The 25,554-nt window shown below is 42.9% G+C and overlaps 3 protein-coding genes across 3 annotated transcripts in view; 1 reads left to right on the top strand and 2 right to left on the bottom strand.

Annotated features, from left to right (window-relative positions):
* Nucleotides 1-25,554, bottom strand: part of efcc1 (EF-hand and coiled-coil domain containing 1) — a 303,999-nt gene that overhangs the window by 257,996 nt on the left and 20,449 nt on the right. The window lies entirely within an intron of this gene.
* nuf2 (UF2 component of NDC80 kinetochore complex) lies at nucleotides 895-7,020 on the top strand. Its single transcript, XM_084029204.1, has 13 exons — nucleotides 895-1,104; nucleotides 2,270-2,344; nucleotides 2,927-3,003; nucleotides 3,246-3,307; nucleotides 3,420-3,517; nucleotides 3,987-4,060; nucleotides 4,587-4,680; nucleotides 4,763-4,825; nucleotides 4,904-5,041; nucleotides 5,219-5,359; nucleotides 6,162-6,337; nucleotides 6,461-6,596; nucleotides 6,675-7,020. The coding sequence occupies exons 1-13, from the start codon at nucleotides 982-984 to the stop codon at nucleotides 6,780-6,782; spliced, it is 1,365 nt and encodes a 454-aa protein (XP_083885330.1). The 5' UTR covers nucleotides 895-981; the 3' UTR covers nucleotides 6,783-7,020.
* cfap57 (cilia and flagella associated protein 57) lies at nucleotides 7,922-24,771 on the bottom strand (the record flags this gene model as incomplete). Its single annotated transcript, XM_084031798.1, is given in 22 exon segments — nucleotides 7,922-8,012; nucleotides 8,014-8,087; nucleotides 8,227-8,370; nucleotides 8,514-8,648; nucleotides 9,227-9,343; nucleotides 9,474-9,617; nucleotides 10,022-10,180; nucleotides 10,307-10,480; nucleotides 10,578-10,768; nucleotides 10,857-10,950; nucleotides 11,232-11,387; nucleotides 17,696-17,857; nucleotides 18,507-18,680; nucleotides 19,703-19,915; nucleotides 20,595-20,708; nucleotides 20,796-20,961; nucleotides 21,294-21,433; nucleotides 22,854-23,006; nucleotides 23,095-23,269; nucleotides 23,754-24,013; nucleotides 24,113-24,426; nucleotides 24,615-24,771. Coding segments are annotated over 22 exon segments (3,507 nt in total).

The following is a 25,554-nucleotide window of genomic DNA, read 5'->3' as shown; positions in this document are numbered from 1 at the left end:
AACAAGTCAGAGGGCAGACAAGATGTGTTAATAGAGATACAACAAACATTATATAGAAATCAAATGATGGGACTCAGTATAATACTTGTATGGATACCAGCACATATAGGAATTAGGGGAAATGAATTAGCGGACAAAGGTGCAAAGGAAGCAACAAAAAGGAATCATACGGACATGGAAGTTCCTTTTAGTAAAACAGAAATGAAAACTACAATAAAGTATAAATTGAGAGAATGGTGGCAAAAGCAGTGGGGAAAAGAGCAAACAGGAAGATGGTTTTACAGAATTCAAAGGAGAGTTGGCATGATGAGAAACACGGGGAGAACCAGGAGAGAGGAAACAATAATATCCAGGCTACGCTTTGGTCACACAAGATTAAACAGTACATTATTTAAAATGAGAAAACACAACTCAGGAAGATGTGAATTTTGTCAGGAGGAAGAAACAATAGAGCATGTTATGCTTTATTGTCAGAAATATGATGTTGAGAGAAGAGAACTGGTTTTTAATCTCAAAGAAATCAAGGTGAATGATGAATTACGGGATATATTACAGAGAAGTACTGGGGAAAAGTGTTATCGCTTCTTATTTCAGTACCTAAGAAGAACAAAATTGATAGAGAGAATATAATTTTGGATATTATTATTTATATTTTGGTCTCTCACCTTTTTTCTCCTTTTTTTATTTATTTATTTATTTATTTTTATTAATAGAATGTAGGAAAGTCCCGGTCCACACTCCATACCAGTAGGTGGCGGTAATGCACCAAAAGTTGTTTGTCAACCGCCAGAAAACATCACAAAGAAGAAGAAGAAGAAGAAGAAGAAGAAGAAGAAGAAGAAGAATAAGAAGAAACGACCAATCAGATTCGCCGCGTAGAAATCAACAAGGAAGTCGATTTAAGGCGCCAATTTTGTATCGTCGCTGAGGACTTTCTCCCATCGGCGTATTCTGTTATTAATTGCCACTTAAATCGCGACAATGGGTGAAAACACGTTCCCGGTCTACACAGCAGACGCGATAGTGAATTTCTACCGAACAGAAGTTCTCACCGGTCAAGAGGCGAAGCACTTCACGAAGGGCGACCTGGCTCCTGTCCCGAAGGTGACGTTAACGCCCGTTCACTGTCCGCTAATAACGTCTTCGGACAAACATACTTGATTATAACGACATAATGAGTTGAACACGCCATCACAAAGAAGAAAGGGTAATTTATATAACGAACTTTGATGGCCGACTTATAGCTAAGGATGCGAGAGACCAAACCGAGAAGTCCAGACACGTTTACTAACGTTATAAGAGCAGCACACAGAGGAGCCATACAGCATGTTCTTCACTGAATTTAAATGCTATTTCTGCACTTTGTATGCATGAACAGCGGTCTCTCTTGTCAAGTCAGTTCATTAATTTACATTAAGTGTTTCTCTATGTAAATTGTGAGTGAATACTGAGCCAAACTACTTGTAAAATACCTTCATATAATACTAACATGCTCGTGTGTGCATTGAAAGTCTTGTTGACAAACTGTTCAGGGAAACCCAACAAGGGAAGGTCCAACTAAAAAGTCTGTGGGAAATACCCGTATGATTTGACTTACTTGGCTAAAGCAGCATCTATTGAACCTTTGATAATCGGTTGATCGATTTAGTTTAGTTTAGTTTTTTTAAGGAAAAAAAAAATCCAGCTTCTCCAGTGTGAGGATGAACTGGTGTTCATGTCCTACATACAAGTAAAATGAACATGTTGTGTTTCGATTGATCTGATGATTATTTTCTTAATTAACTGATCAATATTTTTCGTCCTCAACGTGTGGGAACATTCTAAAAGGTACCCACTATAATTTCCTAAAGCCCAAGCTTATTCATTGATTGTTTGTTTCATCCACAGTCCGATCGGCAGATTCATCGGCATATTCATCAAAAATGAAAATAATTTTAGTTTAATCATTTAGTTTAATAATTCAGATTAGCGATGAGACTCAGACTGCTGCTTTTACAGAGCAAGGACTTTGGATTTTGCCCCCCATCTCTTACAACATTAAGTCAATGCACACATGGGAGGGAGGAAAAATCTAACCCTTCACGATGTTACAATTTAAAATTGGGTGGACACCAGCTGTAAACATTCAGCCAGTTAGATTTCAATGAGGAAGTGACCTCGGCCAGATGCTGGCCTGTATTTGAGATGCTGTCTGAGTTTCATCCATCAATCCTCTATGAATCCATGAACTACAAATCATTAACATAGCACTCTTTATTCTCTCCTCCAGGCAGAGGCAGTTCAAACGTTGTACATGAGAGTCTTGTATCTCCTGTATCGTTTCAGACCCGAGTGTCACTCCATGGTAAGTACTGCGTTGGACCGGGAACTGTAAGCCTACTTACCTGTAGGGATGGGACCACTGAGGATTTTTATTGCAGATTGCAATTAAATAACACAATAATTTGCTGTTGTCAATTTCCATTTTCGGGATATGAAAATCATCACATGAGTGAATTGGGAAAGGCTGTCTCGCTTGCCATCATAGTAGAGTGAAGAGCCTGATTTAAATAGAAAAAGGCATCCAGGCATATTTAAGCATTTATTGTTATCATTATAAAATGTGAGGTAAAGTGATTCCAGTATGTTTTTCTGCCATTTAAGAGTTTAAATCATATTTTGGTGATTATCAGAATAATATCTTGCATCACAATTGCAGGATAATTGCGGTGTGAAATTTTCACATCGTCCCAACTCTACCAGTTTATGAAGGAACGCTTAAGTTCATTGTAGACATTGAGCAGTCTCATCCATCCCTTTTTGTCTGGCATTATAATGTGACTCTCCACACCTCCATGTTTCTGTGGGGAATGATGGTCACATAAGTCATCACCATACACCTCGTTGTCATTTTAAGAGCTTGATTGAGTTTATTGTTTTCCCACAGGTTCCACTTTTGGAGAACGTTCAGAACCCAGTGTACCATGAGGGGACAACCGCTATCACGAGTGTCTACCTAAGGATGTTAGTTTTCTTGCTTCCTCTCCTGGATTTAACACAATATGTACCGACCACCACAGATAGGCTGATCACAAGTTTATGGATGTGCTACATTTAGATATATGCATGCAAGTAAATCGACTCAAATAAATAGAGTGCACTGGAATTTGTTATTCTTAGTTGAGCTCTGTAATTTAATGATTTTTTATATGTATTGCTAGATCCAGAGAGTGTTATTAACGTCACCGTGTGTGATCTTTTCTTAGGCAGCAGTTTCTGCCAATGTGCTTGGTCTACGATTTTTCATTGAATGACCTTCTAGCTCCAAGTAAGTATATGTTTTTCAGTTTTATCTGTCCAGATTTTTAACAGTATCACATTATTTGCAAGTCAGATGAGTGGATGTTAGATGATACCCTGACTGTGTTCTTCCTTTCCAGAAAAACAGAAGACTCTGACTATTCTCAGTGCCATCATGAATTTCCTTCACTTCAGGAAGCAGCGGATGGACATGATCTTTGAGAAGCAGAGCAGATTTGTATGTTATAATGTTTAACGTGTCAAATATAACACGGGGCTAGCACAAAGTGAAAGAGGACAAAAACAGGAAGGCAATCCAGGCACTCCAAAATATAAGAAACCATAATAATATAATGAAATATTAAAAGCCTTTTAATGTAGTAACAAAATCATCGCAAAAGTAATTTCTTCGACCACTGTAGGTCTCCATCAGGGCTTTTAATTGGATAGTTTGGATGTTTTGAAGTTGGGTTATATGAAGTACTTATCCATAGTCGGTGTATCACCTCAGAGGATATCCACGTTTTTGTATCATATTTCTGTTTATGTTCAGAATATTACTCCCCTTCACTGGTGCCATAACTTGTTTTATTTTTTTACCTACAATGGACAAATTCTCTCATCATCACTGCTAACAAGCTAGCAACCAACCATTATGTAGTGCCTGTTTAGATTTACTGTTTCTGTAACAAACTCTCTGTTGTCAGAGGGCGGACATGGACAGGCTGCAGGGTTACACCAAAGGCAACGTAGAAGCAGAGAAGAAGATTAAGCTGCTCACGTAAGTCTTGGATGAGATGTTACTTGGTGTTTGCTGCTTCCATCTGCTTTTCTTCTGTTTTATATCGTTTTAAATGTCATATTTCTGTTAGTTGGGCAAAACCAGCAAATTTGGGAATGCCATCCTGGGCTCTGTGAACGAGACATAAGATATTTCATGGGACAATTCACCGCTATTTTCTTTGTAACGGAGTCATTATTTCTGGAAAGAGACAAATGTACTTTTTGGCGCCTTGAGCAACACAAGCCGAGTGCCATCTAAATCCATTCTACTGCAGAGAAGGTGGATATCTCCCAAACTAGACAACTCACACCAAAACTATCTAGACTGATAAATAGCACTACAGGTCGGAGGGAAAATATGTGTTTTTGGTTTGGGGGTGAACCGTGCCTTTAAATGAGCGGCCTCATAGCGATACTTTATTCACTGCAAGCCCAGCCATGCGAGAAATCCAAATATAATTAGATGCGTCTCCTCTCCTGTGACATAAAAGAAGAACGTGTCGCTTGTTTTTGTCCTTGTCCAGGACCATCCCACCAGAGCAGCAGGCTGAGGCCGACGAGCTGGCGGCTGCTCTCTCCGAGCTGCAGGCCAGCTACAACCATGAACACCAGGAAGTGGTAAGTAGTGGTGAAACAGACAAACGATTAAACCCCGTTGTTCTACGTGTGTGATCTCAAGTGAAACAAAATCTGCTTTCAGGAAGCAAAGACGGAAAGCATCGCGGAGTGGAAAGCCAAAGTTGCAGAGAAGACTCAGAAACTGGTATGTGGCCGTGATGCGACTGTCTCCCACCAACCATGGACATGTTTGTGAGCAACGTTATGATACTTTGGTCAACAGGCCCAGGTGAAGGTGGACCTCTGCAACCTGAAGGAAGACATCAACAGACTCAAGTCTCAGATTGTGGAGTCTCCAGAGGAGCTGAAGACGCAGATGGAGAAGATGAGGGACAACCTCAAGAACATCAAGAACTCCACCGTGAGTAGAAAAGGAAAGCAGGTTGTTTTCAAAAGCAGGCGTTTTGAAATCGTGTTTATGTAAATATATAGACCTGATTTCAAATATATATTATACCCTATATATATATATATATATATATATGTGACCATGTTGTCATTCACCTGTTTGATACGTGTTTGATGGCACTGATTTCAGAAAGAAACGGATGAGTGTATGGTGGAGCTGCAGAACATGGTGCAGAGTGTGACTCACACTGAGGCGGAGATCCAGCAGATGTACAACCTGCTGCAGGAGCTGGAGAGCAGCATGAACAACGCCAAGCAGCGACAAGAGGAGGTACGAACATTCAACTATTAGAACATGTCTTTGAAGATAGTGAAGCTTACACAATACAGCTTCCCCCCCTTTTAAGGTCTACGATAAGTTTTGTTGCTGGCTTATTTTTGTCATGTTTAAAGCTCCTACCAACACAATTAATGAGTCTACATTCTGTTTAACTCATCACACCTGTTTAGGTAACCAGGAGTTGTCAATTAATTCATACAATTAATGCCAGAACACCGGTGTAATAAAAATAATTTCTTATAATAAATACACATTGTAAGCTATTATGCTGTGAGTGAATTTAAGTTCTTCTGGTAAGCATTGATGCCACGTACTGTATATGTCCTGGGCTTTTATTTTGAAAGGTAAGAAGTAAAGGAGCATATCAGCTGCTGTTGTTAATGTGGAGGCAAGAAGCATATTTTCCCAAATGAATAAATAAATAAATAAAAGTCCTGTTTGGCCGTCTGTGTAATCAGGCTCTGCTCACATGAACTAAATTATTTCCATGGATTTTGTCAATCACTCTGCTCTCTCTATTCCCGTCCCTCTGTCTGTTGTTTTTCCTTCAGCGCAATGCATGATGGGATATACTGCTCCGTTAGTGACCATAGGTTGTACTCTACTGTTCAAGATGAATTGTGGGACACTTTAAGTCCAGTGATTTCAGACACAGGCCTAGTGTTAATGATCGGCGTGATGATTCCCATGTAAGCGGTTCATGCTGGTGCATCTGTGGAATCCGTTCTCTGGAGCTTGTCATGGGGCAGTTAGCATATCAGATGTGTGTTTGTGCATGTGTGTGCACTTGTAGCACCAGGAGCTGATGGCTCAGTACGAGAAGAAGCAGAAGGAGCTGAAGAACCTGTGCATCGAGGAAGGCCAGCTGAAGCGAGCTCTGGGCATGAAGCTGGACAAAGAGTCCAAACAGAACATCCGCCGGCAGAAGAAGAGAGAGATGAAGGAGCAGCGCGTCCAAGACGTGCTGGGGTATTTAACGCCATAATACACAACACCATTCACCGATGGTCATTTCTACACTGTAGAAATAATTTGACAGTCCTGTTTGTGTAAACTGAAAGTTTAAAAAACCAACATTGAACGGTTTTGCAGGCAATGTAGCCAAATCCACCAGAAGCGCGAGGAGATGGCCGACAAAATCCAAGAGATCTCCAGAGAGACGCAGCAGCTGAAGGCCAAGATGCAGAGCCTGAGAGACGTCTGCAGCAAAGAGACGGCCAAAGCTCAGGTGTGAACATGTCCACCCGGGTTTGTCATCGCTTCATTCATGTTTTGAGACTAACGTGTCCTGCTTCACTGTGTCCAGGCTCTGTATGACACACTGTCAACTTCAATGGACGACCTGCACAGGAGAATTGAGACGCACATCGTGGACCTGAAACAAGATGTCACCAAGATGTCTGCAAACTTTTAAATGGATCGTTTTTCATCATTATATTACTGTGTGGTATTACTTCTGTCTTATGTATTTAACGCTTACAACCTTTTGTGGCTCTTTACTATTTAAAATGTTTAAAATAGAGTTGTACGTAACGTCATCAGTCCAGACTGTGTAGCTCAAGATTTAACCTGCTTTCTAAAATCTCCATAACCCTCGTAGTATATTAATAACAACTGTCATGATTTTTATATGCAGAATAAAACTGATATTTTACCAGTTAAAAAGGTTCCCTAAGAGGCTGTAGCATCATTTAAACTCACAACATGTCATTTTCTGCCTCTAGGGGTCTCTCGATATGAGCTAGTGTGGCATCATGGGACTCGATGTCTTCACCACCATTTATGTTGTTGCATTCAGCTTCTCCTGGTTGGGATTCCTTTAGTGTTATAAACATTTCAGAAAGCTTGTAATAGATAACAGTATATTCTGATTCATCGAGTGATAGAAAAGGAGATCCAATATTCCCTTTGTAAAACCATTAACACGTATAGGTCAACAAAATTAAACAAAACGTGGAACCTGGCTTCATCTAATGTCCAGATAGCTGATCTGTAGCTCTGTCATCCACTGTAACTCCAAAAGGTCTGATCATTTTTGGCAGTTACATAATTGCATCAAGGTGATGACTAAATGTCATTTGCTCAATCCTTGCTTAAACTGCATTCACACAAAATAATAATACAACATGCAGGCAATGAAGATTAATACAGATTCGCTGATTGACTTTCATCCCGAACAGAAATGGAATGGACACACGGTAGCCTAGAATAGTTGGGAAAGGTAAATTCAAATGTATGACAACAACAACGAGAAAACTAAACCGAGTCCTCAAACCTGCTGGTAGAGGCCACTTCAGGTCTTCATGCTGAATAAACAAGAACCATAGTTTTAACACAAATGTATGTAATATTAATCATGTCTGTGGTCAAATGAGGAGTTTTAATTTCTTGTTGCAAAAAAGTCCAGTGAACGGCATCCCATAACGTGTATAACACATTTAAGACAAAGTAGGATGGGGAGTAAGTTCAATAATGCAGGGAAATCCGACAGTGCTTAACAAATGCAAAGAATTGACTGGTTTTGTTGTGCTTGAAAAGGTCTGAGTCTTAGTTTTATTTAATCCCACAGTTGGCGTCTTGGTGTCTGGGCTGCTTTGTGGGCCCGTCCTTGTTGGACTTCTTGAGCGCGTCCAGCTGAGCTGCTATCTTTGAGCTGATTCCTCACTGAGTGCAGCTCCTTACGCAGATCATTGATTTCAGTAATCAGAGTCACGTTCTCCTGCAGAGTGGTTTAGTAAAAGTAATCAGGCTTACATCACAGGAAGTAGAATGCTACGAGCATGAGACGCCGATTATTTCAATAACCCTGATATGCCTCATGATGGGGATTTCCCATGTAACGTTCTGTTATAATTTACCTTCATGATCTTGACATAGACTTCTTCATGCTCCTTGGCAGATGTGGCCAGCCTCGTCTTCAGACCGCTGATCGTCTTCTCCATGCAGTCACGCTGCCGACAGAATGTCTTCTGAATGTCTTCGTCTACACTCGCTGTCTGCACCTTGGAAACGGCACACACACGTGGTTCACATATTCCACACATCTCGTACAGAACGTCAACCCCACGGTTCAGTGTTCCATTGGTGCAATGACCCCTCAGTATCCCTGAGAACCCTCGGGGATCGACCAGTCTGAACCACTCACCTTGGCAGTCTGCACTAGGTAGCGGGCGTTGATCGTCTGCACGCTGTCCTTCAGTTTCCTTGGCTCCTGGATGAAGCTAACACAGTGATGGACGTCTGACGTGAAACGCTGAAGATGCGTCTCCAAATCTTTCACCTAGCAACAGAAAATACTTTAAAGGTTCTCATTGTTTCACGTATATCTTTGGAAAACCTAAAAGCTTTTCGTCCTATTTGACTCTTGAGTGTGCCGATTGCTTGACCCCCGGGAGCGCTCCTTACAGTGTTCTCATGAACCGTTCATCGATTCAACATGCTTTCCGGTTTATTAATCTGTCCTTTGGTCCCCAGTGATACACCCGCCAAGTGTAAAGCACCTCCGATTAACGGCTCTCGACATATGCGAAGGCTTAAATACAGAGATTCCTTGCTTTAACATACATACTATACTATGACATTTCTTACGACTTTTTTCAACATCTATACTAGTTTTTTTCGATAAACTATATACTATAGGCTACTTTTAGTCAAATTTCAATTTCACTTAACATCTGCCACACGTGTCTCTTAGTTCTATGAGAGGACAAAGACAAATAACACTCCAGTCAACATTTGACACACATCTTATCAAATACTGTAACTTTTAACGAGCTGAAGCTGAAAAGTATTGCAGATGTGCAGCATTTGCATATCATCACGTCACCCTCATTGTTTGTTGCAGAACCAAGCGCTCACTTTCTGCATCTCCCCTTGCACCTCCTTATTTCTGGCCTTCAGTTTGAGCCTCAGGTCAGAGACGGTGAGCTTCAGCTGAGTGTTGCTCTTCTGCATTTGCATCAGCTCTTCCTGCAGCTGTCAAACAGGAAAAACAATGTCAAAAAACAGCATCCCAGTGAGAAAATAACCTTTTAGCAACTCGTCATATCTGATGCTGTGATTCATTTGACATGCAGTTACACACAAACACACACATAATATACACCTGATGGATCTGCTCCTTCTTCTCATTGATGTCATCTAGTTGACACTCAGTCTGTTTCTTAAACTCATTTAATTGGAAATCAAGAACAAATTTCCACTTCTCCAGTTCCTGGGTTTTCTTCTTCAAGCTGGCGATGGTCTTATCCTGTGAGTGGACGAACGTATGTTTTTTATATATCTCATCTCATCTCATCTCATCTCATCGTCTACCAGCACTTATCCATTGTCATATATATATATATATATATATATATATATATATATATATATATACACATACTTTTCAGGATATATAATAAATATCTATTTTTTATATCTATAAATGTGTTTTATATCTTTTCTTGTGTCGATATATGCTGAGTCGTTCATTCATGCATTTCTGTTGAACTTGTTCTAGTTTCAAACTAAAATGTAACTACAGAGATTTTTTTTTTTTTACAGAAAATCCAAATACAAGTACTGAACCAAACTATCCAGATAAATCAAGACTTTATAAAAACTTTTTAGAGGAAAACCATCGGATGATAATAATGACAATGTTGAACTCACCTTGTCCTGGTTGGTCTTTTCGTGTCCAGAGATCTGTCTCTTCAAGTCCTCGATGTCGCTCTCCAGGGAGCGGATCAACCCCAGCAGCCTCTGTCGCTCCTGCTTCAGCTTGTTTATATCCGAGCCCCTGTCATCGATCTGTCTTTGCAGACTGTAGAACTGTGATCGCACCATCATCCACCAAAAAAGGAAGACGAGACAAAGAGTTGGAGATTACATGAGAAAGAAAGTTGTCTGTTGTGTCTGCAGATGCAATAAGAAGGAGATGAAAGGAGCTGTGGTCACCTTTTGTGTCATGAGACCAGTTTCTCCTTTCAGATTCACGTTGGTCTCTTTCTCACTTTGCAATTTCCTCTCATACTTGACTTGGATGTCGTGGATCTTCCTCTCCTCGTCTTCCTCTACTTGCCTTATGATCTCTTTGAACTCAGAGATCTGCTGCTGCGTATCCTCCTGACACTGCACAATATAAAAGCAGGACGTTTAAACACCCGTCTTCTTCATACGACACTATCTAAGCCTCTGCTGCCTGCTCCTGCTGCTCCTCCTGACTGACCTGGACCAGGAGCTGAGTCTTCTCCTGCAGCTTGGCCTCGGAGAGCTGGGTCAGCTCCTCAAGGGTTTGGACTTTGCTTTCCTCTGCCGCCTTCAGCTGCTTCTCATAGTCTTCCTGCATTCTTTGATGTTTATGATTAAGATCCTGGTACCTCTCGTGCTCCACAATGAACTTCTGGCTGTAGGAGAACTCTGTGTGTCATGGACAAACAGATCGACTGTAGGAACAAGGTGACACTGTCCCCGGATTGTGGCGACACTGATCCTGTACTCTTCTTACCTAAATCCTTCAGCTCTTTTGAGTGTTTCACAGTGGCCTCTGCAGAACTCTCCTGGTGCTCATGTTGCTGCTTCTCCATCTCTGTCTTCATGGCCTACAGGTCCAGTAGATGTTATGAATAAGCAATAAAGCTGCGGTATGCCAAAATATAAACTGCCTGCCTCAGCATTAAGTTATACAGTTGAGACAATAGAGGCATCATAATCCAGCAAATAGGTTGTCTATATTCTTTTCTTGATTCTTTCCAATATAATACTAGAAAGTAATGAAGTAATGTTACCAGTTACAATCATTAAATATGAACAGTGTTGGTTTCGATCTTAAATTATAACAGTATTGAGTATTTGGAGTGGAGCTGTCTGGTGACCAGCAGACCTGTTGGATTGTTTTCAGAGATTCGATCTGCTGGGTAAACTTGTCAGAAAGCTCCTTCATCTTCTCATTGTAGTTCATGTCCTTCACGCGGAGCTGGTACTCGTTCTCCATCTGCAGCTCCTCCAGACGCATCTTTAGCTCCAGCATGTTCTGGTTCTGCAACACAGACAGACGACAGTGTTGGGACCTAAAGGCTGAATTATGCTTCCGCGTCGACACAACGCAAGGGGGCTTGCGGACCCCTTACGTCCTTGCGGACCCCCCTTACGTCAACGCAAGGGCCTGACGTGTGCCTCCCAAAAATCCTAGACGCGCGTCGAGGCGACGCAACAGCAACGCAACACCAACGCAGCGGCATCGGCTGTGATTGGTCCGCTAACTACATCCGCTGGAGACCGCTATCCGGTTTCCACTCATAAACACCGCCATTTCAACTTTTAAAAGGCTACTTTTATTGTTTTCACCTCGTTTTATTGTTTGCACCTTCTCGCTTTTGCACAAAGAAATAAAACACCAAGTTCTGAAAAATTGTGGACGTTTAAAGCCGGAAAGTAAACAAATACGCTATAACGAGGCTACGACGATATACGCCAAGAGTCTCGGTCGGTCGGTCAGTCTTTACAAAAAACACAGTGCCCTTTACCGGTGTGGCATTGAATTGCATTTCGACACGTAAACCCAACGCAGAACCATCACGGTCTCCAAGCAACTGCGTGGCCGTTGCGTTGCCGTTGCGTTATCACTACGTGGAAGCATAATCAGCCCTTAACCGTTAGGACTACAGAATGCGGCCTACAAAGCCTACTCAATGCGGCCAGACAATGGGACAAAGGAGATAAAAAACTACAACATGACTAGGCCGGGCCGTTCCCACTTCCACCGCCAAGGTTTGCTTGGTAGGATGGGCGGGGGAACCAAAATCAGACTCGGCAACCAAGGCCATCGACCCGTCGCAACCCCCTTTCTTGACTTTCCTAGGAGATCTTGTTCGCAAAGGCCACGCTAGACGCATTTATACCTCGGTGGTGGTAGGGGGGTGTGTCAACATCCTCGCCCTACTCGACTCAGGCTCTGAGATCAGTCTAATGTGCCAACGCACCTTTGCGGAGGTGACCCGAACCATGCTCTCCCTAGGTAAACCACTTCAAATTGAGCCCTGCCACGTTAGCATCACCAGCTACACGCAGGACAGGTCACCCATCACAGAACGTGCGTGGGTGGACCTCACGTTTCAGGGAGTCACTCTTGTGCACCCCATCCACATTTGTGCCATTGACACCGAACCACTTTTCATTGGTCAGGATCTCCTGGACCGGCGGGCACCGCTTATCGACTGCCATCAGGGGCGCATCTGGGCTCAGGTCGAGACGCCAAAACCGCTCCACCCCTCAGGTGGCCTGATGGCCTCCGACGAACGAGTCGCCGTAGTCCAAGAGTCCAGAGACCCTCTACCAATGCGGATGCCTTTTTCAGAGCCTAATCCTGGCTCTGCTCGAACCGCACCGCTTGCGAGCCCACAACTCCAAGCCGGCGACTTGAGTGCTTTCCAACACCACGGATCCTTCCTGTGTCCGCTGGAGAACCGAAACCCAGCACTTTACAGCCCTCATCTGGTTGGCGGTGTGCATCTCAATGACACCCATGTCCCAGAAGCGATCCTGGGGCTTTGGTCAAAGAAGACAGCCGTCAGTTAAGATCTGTACCACCATCTGTGCCAGCATCAACCTCTCCCAGTTTTCGCGCCTCTCAACCACCACCTCCTTTCTGCAGAATCACCGCAGATTCACCTTAAGGCGGTAGGAGTGTGCGCCCTCTTGATCCATATTGGGAAGATACAGGTTTACCATTTCATAAGCGTAGTGCCCAAACTACATCCACCATTCCTTTTAGGTGCTGATATTCTGGTCAGACTTGGCACCAAACTGGACACGGTCAATCAGATTCTGTGGTCCCAGGCTAATGCTAAGAGCAAGCCCCTGCCCATTGAACTTGAACACCTGACATCAGGCCAAACCATCCCAGAGGCATGTCAGGTTGCCAGCGAAGTTGACATGATGGTCCCTGCCAGGACCGCAGGTGTCCCCATCCGGCTCGCCATCCTTAAGGGACAGAAGATGCCTGGCTCCCAAGCATTCTTCCAGCCCTTACCCCATTTCTGGGAACTTAACCTTACAGTCTGTGGCATGCCCCTGCTTGAGTTGAACAATCGTTCAACCTACATCCTGGTCCAAAACTTGACGCATGCCCCAATCCAGGTGGGAGCACGGAAACCAATAGGGATGCTGGTCGACAACTCTTTCCATGACTTTGAACTGACCATACCAGCCATAGGAGAGTTACCTCCCTCCCTAGCCAGGAGTAAAAACTTAGACAATGTCCTTTTCATGTTCCCAACCGCAATGATCACCATGGCCCGCCATGAAACCCTTCACGGGGAAGCCATTTGTGGCACAGCACTGGGAAAAGGGGGTGATCTGGTCGTCTACGCATTAACGACTCAATCGACCGAAGCGACCTCAGGTGAGACACACCAACCACCTGAGGAACCCTATTCGGGCTTTGAGTCTGAGATAACCCAACAGCTTGCCAAAGCAGATGCCCTCACTACCGAGGACCAGAGAGACGCGCTACAAAAGTTGTTCCACGACCTCCTGCCGACCTTCTCCCGAGACTCGCAGGACTGTGGGGAGACCCAACTTCACACGGTCCGCATCCCCACTGATCCGAATGCGCCACCGACCTTCGTACGCCAGTACAGGATCCCGTTAGCCGCATACGAGTCTATCCGAGACATCCTGGACAAATTGCTGGAGAAGCAAATCATCCGGGAATGCAACTCAACATATAATTCTCCAATCTGGTCTTGAAACCCACTGGGAAATGGCGTCTCACCATCGACTACCGGCCACTGAACAAACAGGTTCCTCTCTCCCGCTGGCCCATGATTCACCTGGATCAGGAGCTAGCTAAAGTCAAGGGAGCCCGCTTCTTCTCAACGGTAGACATCGCTAATGGTTTCTGGACAATGAAAGTTGATCCAACAGAACCTGGGCATAAGCTTGCCTTCTCCTTTGGGAACCGCCAGTATACCTGGAATCGCTGCCCTTTTGGGTATTTGAACTCCCCGCCGAGTTCAACATTTTCCTCCACAAGGCGATGAGTGACGCGGCTGCACGCGGTAACCTCATCTACGTGGACGACATCCTCATGAGGAGTCGAACCTTCGAGATCGTCGGTAAGCTATCACCAGTGGCTTACCGCATCAGGGTCTCACAACCAAGGCACCCAGCCACACACAAGTGGGTTCATGCGAATCAGATCAAGCCCTACAAACCTGTCACACCTCTTAGAGATCGCAGTTGCCGCACCCGAAAGGGGGAGGCAGTCTCCCTCTCACCCAGGAGAAGATTCACCATGGCCACAGCAGGGTAACCGCATGCACTAACACCTAAACATCAAACCCTTCTCACAGTGACAACAACTGCAGAACTTAGGCAACACCCCCTCAGGGAATCGTAGCCACTGTCAACTTACACTCCAGCCTGCTCAATAACACCTTACATGCCTTAGATGCCTGGTCACGAAAATCCTCCAATCCGCTATTACAACTGTGGTGCAACCTTCATAAATGCGTTTGGTTTATAGTCTTGGCAATGCAATCCCGATCTCAGTAGACCCCAGGAACCTGGGCATAAGATTCATCCTCAATCTATCTATCATAGGGAAACAGGATACGCATAGGCTAAAGCCATACTAAATGTTAGGTTCCGGAGAGATACCACACACATCCCACAGGCTAACTCCAACCTCCACCCGGAGTAAGCCTAGCGACCACTAACCCCTTTTCTTTTTCCTCGCTTTCCTTCCGTCTTCGTTCTGTTTTTCATAATAGGAATGGGTCCTGTTTGAAATTTCCCGAATGAAATGATAATGCTGATGTTTGTATAAATTGTGCCTTAGTGATGTTTAATATAGGTTAGATAGTTAGAAGTCTCTGCCCAGACTTTGCCTTAATCTCTGCCCAGACTTTGCCTCAATCTCTGTCCAGACAATGCCTCCATCAAGTTATGGACTTTAACCTGAATGACTGTTTAACCTCTTTTCCATGGAATATACAGACTGTTTGGACTTCCACGTGTTTCAAGGAATACAGGGACGGTTCGGCCCTTATGTTGCTCCGAAGGTTGCGTCCCACACCTCAACCTTCAGACCAAAAGGGGGACTGTTGGGACCTAACCGTTAGGACTACACAATGCGGCCTACAAAGCCTACTCAATGCGGCCAGACAATGGGACAAAGGAGATAAAAAACTACAACCACCATTTTAGTGTCACCTCCACCTGGTCACAAGATCTGACGTCACACAGCTGGCGCTCCATTGGCTGCGAACTGCATGGGACTCCAGGGGGTCCCCCGGACCAGCCGTGAGCTATAAATCCCGCGGCCACCAGAAAAACACTCTCTCCAAAGTAACTTGCGTTACGCCAGGAGGTGAAGATTACGTCTGCAGCGTTTCCCTTTGTCCTAGGCCGCAGTCTTTCCCCCAAACTCGCTGGACGAGCAACAGACTGTTTTACCCCTCTTTTCTCTACTCGTTTTATTTTTCTTTTGTTTATCATTTTGGATCCCGAGGAGACCACCGCGACAGTGCAACTCTCCCGTTCCCCGCGGTAAGAAGAAACTTTCTTCGTCCCAGCTGCCAGCAGAACGGATAACTCGACCCGTCTTTGTCTGAAATCAGCTGACTAAATCGCCGAGCCACGCGATTGTTCCTGCAGAAGGAAGAATAACTAACGGTTTTCTTCAACCAATTGGATCCGGCGCTGAACGAGCGCCCACGAGAACTACCCCCCCGTTGCCGGCGTCAAGGAACGCCATCCCCGCACGGGACGAAACCCTCACATCGACGCATCTCACATCGACAAAAGTAAGAGGCTATTTGTCTGGGCAGAAGCAGAGATTCGATAGTGTAGGACATGCTTGTAATTCTTGTTAATGTGTTGTAAGTTCTGATCGCAGACCGCCGAGTCCGTTTGTTCATGTGCTGCTGTATGTGAATGCTGATCGTGTACCCACGCAGCTGGGTTGATTTCTGTAACAGTGTTTTCGACTAACCTCCGCCATATTCGTGAGCTCAGAAAGCCTCTACTATCAGTTAAAAGACCGGTCTCGCGGAATAAACGCCAGTTCATTCACGCGCGCCCGTGTGATAGTGGCACGCCTTCTGAGCCTCAGAATATCACTCGCGCATTCTCTCTCTCTTTGTTTGTGTCCCGCTAACACACACACACATACACGCCGCACACATGTGTCCTAAGCCAGCTGTTCCCGGCGGACGCTAGGGACATAGCTACATCTGGTGGCTACATACGGCTATCTCTCTCTCTCTCTCGCTACTCCATCGAACATCAGTGGCTCCGCCCCTGAACGCTGCGAGGAATAGCTCCATCTGGTGGCCGCCCATAGCCATCTCTCCCTCTCTCTCTCTCTCTCTCTCTCTCTCTCTCTCTCTCTCTCTCTCTCTCTCTCTCTCTCTCGACACGCACGCACACACACGCACACGCACATGCACACACACATACGCACACACACACTCCACGGGTGTATCTCCCTTTGTTTAAGCTTAGCTTTGTGTGTTACGTAGTTAGGTAATAAGGCTTTGCTAATTGCAGTGTTATTGATTGTGATCATTATTACTGATTTCAATAAATCTTATTGTATTATAACTAGCGGTCTCTTGTGCTTGTTGTGTATATGTCACTGGATAACAGCAGGTTGTGAAGGCTAGTGCTTGAATTTCACGCCTTTTTAATTGTTAGATTGTTTTTATGCTTCCATGCCAATGATCACGATGATTGGCATGTGAGTATAAAACCTTCATAGTGAGACTGAATACAGTTTTAGGTTATCTTTTCCCTGATCCCAGGGTGGTGCCCCGTTTATTCATGATTATATCATGATAATGTATTAAATATAATTATTAATACCGATAATCATATTGATATTGATAGTTAACTGTTGATAACCAAATCTGCTCCTGCTACAACCCCAACAACAGGAACACAGCGTTGGAGACTTATGTTAGATGTCTGTATGTCTGAATAATAAATCTGAGGCTAATTTAAAGTGTAATCTGTGTTTTAACATTTGTGTCAGCACAATATAGTATATTCATAAAACAAGCACACATACCAACTAATCATGTTTACACAAAACTGCAATGAGCTGCAGAACAACCAATGGGATTTGACACTATCTCTTTATTCCTATTATAACATGACAGTTTTTGATAGGAATGTATGCATGTAGTCACAGCTGTGCAAATCCTGCCAAAACTTGAGTACTTGCTGGTCCACTGCCTTGATTGGCTCATCTGTTGGCTGGACCAGAGGGTCTTATAACTCCGCCATCATTTACAGTATATGTAAATGTCCCACACTGTGCTCCAGCACACACATACAGACCTTCTCCTCCAGGTCTGACTTGGTGACGAGGATCTCTTCAGTGTGGATGATCTGCTTGTTGCTCTTCAGTCTTCGGCCCTCCTTATCGATGACCTTCCACATCAACAGGCAGCCGTCTTCAGACACCGTCAGCAGGAACTGATCATCAACTGTGATCACCATCTGAGGACGGACACATTGAGTCCGTCAGGCAGACTTATTTCTATGTTATAATAAGCATGGGAGATATTGCCTCACTCATAATATTCCAGTATCTAAATCACATTCACATGTGATGAAAAAGACAAATTTCAAAACATATCAACTCATGGGTATGACAGAAATTTCTCACGTCATAAGTTTGCAAAGAAAGCGATGCAAAACATAATGGGAGCAAAATATAAACGGTGAAATGAACGGTGATCTATGTGTTGATATTCTTCTCCAGGTCCACTCTTCTCTATCTATATGTTTGAAACCTGATCATTGTTATGATCCTGATATTAAACATGTTTGCGACAAATATGCTTTGGTGTGCCCATCTCTTCATAACCGTTGATCCAGTTTTTTCAACAGTCTATACTATGACTTTTTATGGCTTTTTTCAACATACTAGTACTACACTATGTCTTTTTAATGATTTTTTTTAACATGCTATAATATGATTAATTCATGACTTTTGTCAACATGATATACCTTTTCGACATGCTATACTTTGACAATTTGATAAATTACTGTTATAATGGGGAAAACTATAGAAAACACCAAGAGTTTTGTAAAAATAAATAAATGAATGTGATGGATCTACCTCTGCATCAACATTGAGACCAACCTTGGTGATGGCGCCACAGTGAGCCTGGTACATGATCCATTCCTTCTGATTAGGTAACGGGTAATTAATGGCTCTGATGGTCCCGCTGGACGTCCCAGTGAAGACAACCCTTCCAGAGTGGGACACTGCCACAGAGGTGTGAGCTAACTTATCACCAGGAACCTCCCTAAGGACCTGTGGAAACAATAAAATACTCACTTGGGAAGACAAACAATGATGAGCTCACTTTTTCTTGAAGGACAGAGTACATGTTTTATATGTACTGCAGAGGAATGTGCAGGAAGAAGGTTATGGCCTTTAACTCAATTAGTTGTGTAATAAATTCCTTGTTTCTTCTTGCTTTATAGTAATATTTCCACAGTTGGACCATTATTTGCATCTTAATATATGATGTTTCAGCATTGTTGGCAAAGACATGAAAGAATACATAGAATATGATTTGTTTGTATTGTCAAATAAAACAATTTAAAGGTCTGAGACTAATCAGAGCCACCAGTGATTCAGTCTTTACCAGCAGTTCCCAAACATGTTGGCTTGTGACTCTTTACATCAAAGTCAACTCATACCCTCTTGTCAAAGGTTACATCCTGTATTTCTACCAGCTGGGTGAGCTGCAAACTCCTTCAATTGTTGAGGACTTAAAACAATCTGCTTTTACCTTGAAAAAAGTAGAGAAATATAACACGAAACATGTTTGCATTAACGGTGGATCAAACTGACTGTGAAAGGTATCACTTTTCATGATGAATCCACATGAATCCAACTATTCAATTCCCCTCTGCTTTACATCTGTCAGCTCATCGACATACTGTTCATTGGCTCATCGTTTTCACACAAAACTTTGTACGGCGATAATCTGTCAGCGTTTATAGCTGGTTGCACTGCTCACAAATGCCCTTTTAACTGAGTCAATGCAGATTTAATCAGATCTATTTTGCCACAAGTATCGTCTGGAATGAAATGATGTTACAGTGGCCTTATCTCTGCTCATATGGTAAGAGGCTTTATCTATATTTTCTGCTTGAGGGCATACGTCTAGTAAAATCTCTTCATCATATTACCAGTAACCGCTTTCAGAAAATGCCTGTAAAAAAGGTCTTTCCTTTCCTAAAATGTCCCTCCTATATTAGTGTAGATCTCAATGTGCTTCCACTCGTTATAATTGATGGAAAGTCAAAGGACTTGCTCTGACTGACCTGACAATCTTGGATCTCCTTCAGTGTGAGGTCACTTCCCACAGCCAGGATGGTCTTGCAGTCTGAAGAGAAGGCAACATCTGTGTAGCTGCAGGACTTGAGGACGCACTCAGACTCACGCTTGCCCGTCTGTGCGTTCCACTCGTACACCGCGCCGTCCATCCCACATGACACCAGCCGGCTGTCGTCCAGGCTCCATTCAATGCCTCTCACCTGCAAAATCAGAAAGAGTCTGTACTGTCCTGTAGCGTTTTGGAGAGGCATGGTTAGAGCTGCCTAACAGTTTGACCAATAATATACTGTGTGACGACTTCCCTGCAGAACGGACACATGCAGAGTTCATGGAGACTTAAGCCACACGTCAAAACAACCGACACAAGAAAGAGTTTCTTTATGAACACTTAACATCATGCATACATTGTTAATAACCCTCTAACACTAAAATATTCACTGCAGCCATTATACTGTAGGTTTACAGTTTTTAATGCACTTTGTTTTTATATTTACATATCATCTGTCAGTCAATATGAATCCAAATGCTGCACGTATAGTATGTAGTCATCTTTACATTACCAAACAGTTTATATATATCCAACCAGAATGTATTTCTTTGCATTATTTGTATAGTTTACAGCTTACAGAACACTTTATTTAATTGTTGGTCATTGATGCTTTTTATATTTATTTCTTCTCCTATTTCTAACTCTGTTTGCGTACATTACATTACTTGATAGTCCTGTCTGTTCTTGACCTTTATCTGTCCAGCTTTGTTGCCCAATGTCTGTGTAAGTACATTGAGAGGATCAAATCCCTTGTATGTGCACAGATGCCTGGCTAATAGATGAGTATTAGCGATTATATAAGGTGATTCTGACTCTGCCCCTTCACTCACCTTTCCACTGTGGCCCTTCAGATTGAGGATGTTCTCAAACGAGGTGACCGAGTAGATGTGGATGACATTTCCATTGACAGCTGCAAACATGTGGCCACCGTTGCTAAAAGAACACTAAGGTGTGGAGAGAGAAAGTGAAAAATTCACGTAGCTGTGATATCAGACATTCCGACGTCCTGTGTGAACACGCATATAAACCACCTCTCTGCAGCCGCGCACGGTGAACTCCTTGAAGGTGCGGATGTCATCGATAAGCAGGTTCATGAGTCTGAGTTTGTCTGAAAAGCCCACCAGGATGAAGAGTCCAGTGGGATGCAGAGCCACGCTGTACGCCTCCTCCTGGAACTCCTTGTACAGCTCCAACACTCTAGTGACAATTCACAGGCAGAGGAGCCTCACATCAAACAACAATGGAGAAAAAAAGGAAGAAACCTCAGAGAGAGCAGCTGTGGAGGGATCCCTCTCCCAGGATGGACAGAAGTGAAATAGATGTCATGTGTACTGAATAACCCACATCATCATGTTTTAACACAAGGCCCCTGTGCCTCATCAAACCTCAGCATGTAGTATAATACGCAGTAACCCTCCTTATGTATGTGTGTGTGACGGAAAAGCGATGCCTGTATGGAGAAATTAAGTAAACACATCCCTCAACATAAACCAAATAGCAAAGAGCTTGGGTGTGGTTTTGTGTCTTACTTTGTTTCATAGTTCCAGATGCGGACAGAGTGGTCCAGAGAGCTGGTGGCGACCAGGGGCTTCCGAATGCAGACGGACAAACCAGTGATGGACTTGGAGTGGAAAGACTGCGAGAGGAATTCAAAATGCATGCGTTCCTCCTGATGGATAGAGAGACAAACAATGGTTGATATGGTCAACCTTAGGATCCAAAGTCAAGGGGGAGTTGCTGATGATGCATTGATGTCTGCATTGAGTTGATGTATAAAACATGAGGGAAAGAAGGGCATTGGAGGAGACAAATTGGGATAAACTGGCATGAGAGAAAGACTCAAGCCATCCCAGCTGTTATGTTTGCAATGTGTGTAATGACAAAGCTAACATGCTGATACAAAGCAGGTGTAATGTTTCCCACGTTGCCATCCACAGAGCTATGCATCAAGCATGGCTCAAAAAAACAAGAAAGAAAGAGAAGAGAGACTCGTTACTAAACAACAATAGCAGAGAAAGGGAAAGAAAATGTGTGGGAATCAAAAGTAATCAAAATGTTGACTAGCGAGGACAGCGGTGCGTGAAAGTTGGTGCTTTTGGGGGAAGCGGTCATAGCAGAAAGATTCTGTTAGTAGATTAGCCTTTCATCGAAAAAATGCCATGTGCATTGGTGTGTAAATGTCGCCTCAGGTAGAAGAAAATGAAATATGACCCAGGAAGGCCGGTTTGTATAAGTTGGATTTTTTTCTTCTTTTACAGCGGTTTAAAGTACCATAAGACAGGTCACGGAAATCATCATCATTTTATTTTGCAGATCTTCTTTTATCGTATTGACGACTGCCAGGTAAACAGTAGAAATAATAGTGCAATTATTAGTACATTACAGTAACTTTCAACATTGAGACTAAATATTGCAGTACTTTTTTGTTGATGTGATTAGTGATGTTTTCTATTAAGCTTTCAAAATATATTTACCGATATACAATACACCTCAATGTTGAAAAACAAAATAATTGTAACAATAATAAATAAAAACAATACATGTTATAATCTAACAATAAATGTGTTTATGATTACAATTATTAACATTTATATAGTCTTGTTAACAAATAACAATAATAATGTTTGCATAATATTGCAAAAGGCATCTTATATAATGCAATCTGAACATCTGAATATCATGTGTAATATTACTTTCAATGTATCATGTGCATATGCGTTTTTATTACTTTTTCAATATAGCCATATAGTAAAGTTAACGTAACATATTTTTATTTTAGTTTACTTATTTTATTACATTTATCTTACTTTTATAATTACTGTACTGGCGTCAGGATAACTTCTTATACACTTTTTATTCATTACTCTTTGTATGTTTATTTTTATTTTTGATCAATCACATGGCACAATAATTTCCTTTGGGATGAATAAAGTCCTTTCCTATCTTATCGTATAGGGATGTATAAGGGCTTTATAACCTATTACCTCACTGCTTCTAACTCAGTGGTGTCATTGAAATGAATGTGTATATTTTTAACGCTCTGCTACTGTTGATTTAAAGTGTGGTGATGCTGCTAGAGGTGACTGTACCCTGCTGATCTCCATGGAGGACAGGCTGAAGCTGTACAGCTGTCCTCTGTCTGTGCTGATGGCCAGAGTCTCCTCTGCTGGACTGATGCACATGGTGTCAATCTCCTGGCATTCAGCCGAGGTCAGCTCATTGCTGTATGGGTCTGTTGGGATCTGACAAGAAAAGAATACAAATATGATCACTTTAAAACATACACCTCACAGAGCCTGCAGTGCCACTGTTACCTGCATGAACATTTACCCGTATGTCCCTGCTTCTTCTATAACCTTCCTCTTCGTTCTTTTCAAAAAGACAGACGGTGCCGGGCCCCAAAGAGCATGCAAAGCCTTTGGAGTAGGACAGAATGGCTGTGATGCGAAGCATGTTCGGACCTCCATCCACGTCGGGGTCTTTGATCTTCTTCATCTCCTCTTGCCTGTGAAGTGAATTACTTCAGTGAATTATTAAAACAAAAACAGAAAAACAGATAGATGCAGCAAAACAAATAGATATCCAAAACCATATTGATAAATTGACTTGATTGAAACAAACAATGACCTAGCAGGGAATCTACTGCATCATCATTATACCCATAATCACAGTACACTACTGTTTAAACTGTTTCTGGACAACAGTGGAACAAAATTGAGTTTCAACATGCAAGCCTTTTTTTTATTATTTTGTCAAGTCAAGTCTCAAGTAATCGGATTAATTGATGAAAAAAAATGTATGTTGGTGTTTCAGTTGGATTGGTTTGGAATGAACGCTGAGTAATCTATTACTATTCTAATCTATTATTAATTACATAAAATTAATCTGGACTAAACTCTCATCTGTCAGCATGTAACCTATACGAGTTTGTAAAACAATCTGTGGACAAACAATGTTGCAGTATTACAGTAATTAGTCCAACTTCTGACCTGTCTGACTGCTCCTGCACAGCCTTACAAGCCATGTTAATCTCCTTGCGCAGGTCTCCAGACTCAAACACCAGCAGCCTGCCTGTGTCCGTTCCAGCAATCACCCTCTCCTCCGACATCCAGGTGTGACACAGGAAGTTGATGGACTCCACCTTCGGGAAGCTGCTCTGTTTCAGGGCTCCCTCTGCGTAGCGGAACAGCTTCAACACACCAGTTCCACTCACACAGAACTGCATGTTGTTGTGAGGGTTGAAGCTGACCTGATGGGACGTCAACAAAATAGTATAACATGCTCAGAGATTGCATTCCTGCACAAAAAAAGAGGTTGTGGCTGCATTGACATGGCATCAAACACTCACCTGGGTAACAGAGTTATTTGGGTTACTGGTCTTCACTGTTGCTAGGACTTTCTGTTTTTCCCAAAGCCAGAAGATCAGCATCCATTCCGGGCCACCCGTCTGGCCAATCAGGTACTTGGAATCAGGGGAGAAAGCCATGCATACAAAATCTCCAACAGGCGTTTCTCCTGCAGTCAGAACTTTTCTCTTCCTGCCCTGCTCATGCTGCAGGTCGAACACTGTGATGGTGGCCTTCTCACCACACTCCGACACTGCCAGGTAACGCCGGTTAGGACTGATGGCCAGAGCACGCATTCCCTGGCTTTTCTCTGAGCCTGGAGGAAATTACATGATGACAACAACGGACATGAGCAAAATACAAGGAATTCCATAGGACATATAATAATACCATATGATCAAACCTAAACAGGAAGTTTAGGAAGCAACAGAAGCAAGGTACTTAAATTTCTCCAAATAAATGTCTGACAGAAAAAAGCTGTGTAGCTACAATCCTTCAGCCTACCTGGAATGAACCTCTGACATCGTTGGACGGTGTTGTAGCACACACAGCTGTTTCCACAGGGGAAAACGACAGTGTGCTCATCAAAGAAACACAAATTGTTACTCACACCCTTCCGTAGACCGAAGATGAAATGAGACTGTGCCACAACAGTAACCATTTTTTTCAATTGAGTTTAAAGGCTTTTAAATACTTTAAACAGACTTTAAAGTGTTGAAATCTACAAAAAGTCTCCACACATAACGACTACCTCCATGAACATACATTCATTTCATTTTGAAAGCCAGGAAGGAACACACACGACTGAGAGAACTCTGGAACAAGTTTGCCAGTCGTATGATTGGAGTCCCGTCGCTAGGCAACCCAGGATATCCCGCGAGAACCTGAACACTCGTTCAAAGAGCCCTCTCCGGCCACTGTCGTCCTTTTGCCCTCATCTCTCCCCTGAGTTTCTTTATCGTTTTCTGTGGCAAACGGTTGGTTGCCTGCTTAATTATAATGGCCCGGTCTTTCTTTAACGACGTCTCGCGGGATTTCGCGGGTTGCTTAGCGACGCAACTAAGGGCTGAGCCCTGTCTAGTGGTGGAATGTAAAGCTAAGTAAAGTAGCCACTCAAGCACTGTACACTTTGTTCTATACCTATACTGGTCCATTATCATTTAGGCAGTAAAATATGAGAATAATCATATTTTACAGCTACTTAATACTTCTAGACTAGGCCTGTATTTCAGAGGGAAATATTGTATTTTTATACTCCAATATAATACTAGAAATTCATACTAGTTAGGTGTACCATAATTCATAGACAACATCATTTTATAAGATATACATCGTCACAGATAACTGACAAAGAGTACGTAAAAGTCCTCATTTTAAATAGGCAATAGAGTTCAGTAGAGTTGTATAATTATGTAGTATAGTATTTAGGCCAATAGGAAGGAGT

This window comes from Eutrigla gurnardus, assembly GCF_963514095.1.
Source record: "Eutrigla gurnardus genome assembly, chromosome: 2".
NCBI classification, from domain to species: domain Eukaryota; kingdom Metazoa; phylum Chordata; class Actinopteri; order Perciformes; family Triglidae; genus Eutrigla; species Eutrigla gurnardus.
This window is presented reverse-complemented; position numbering and strand designations above follow the sequence as displayed.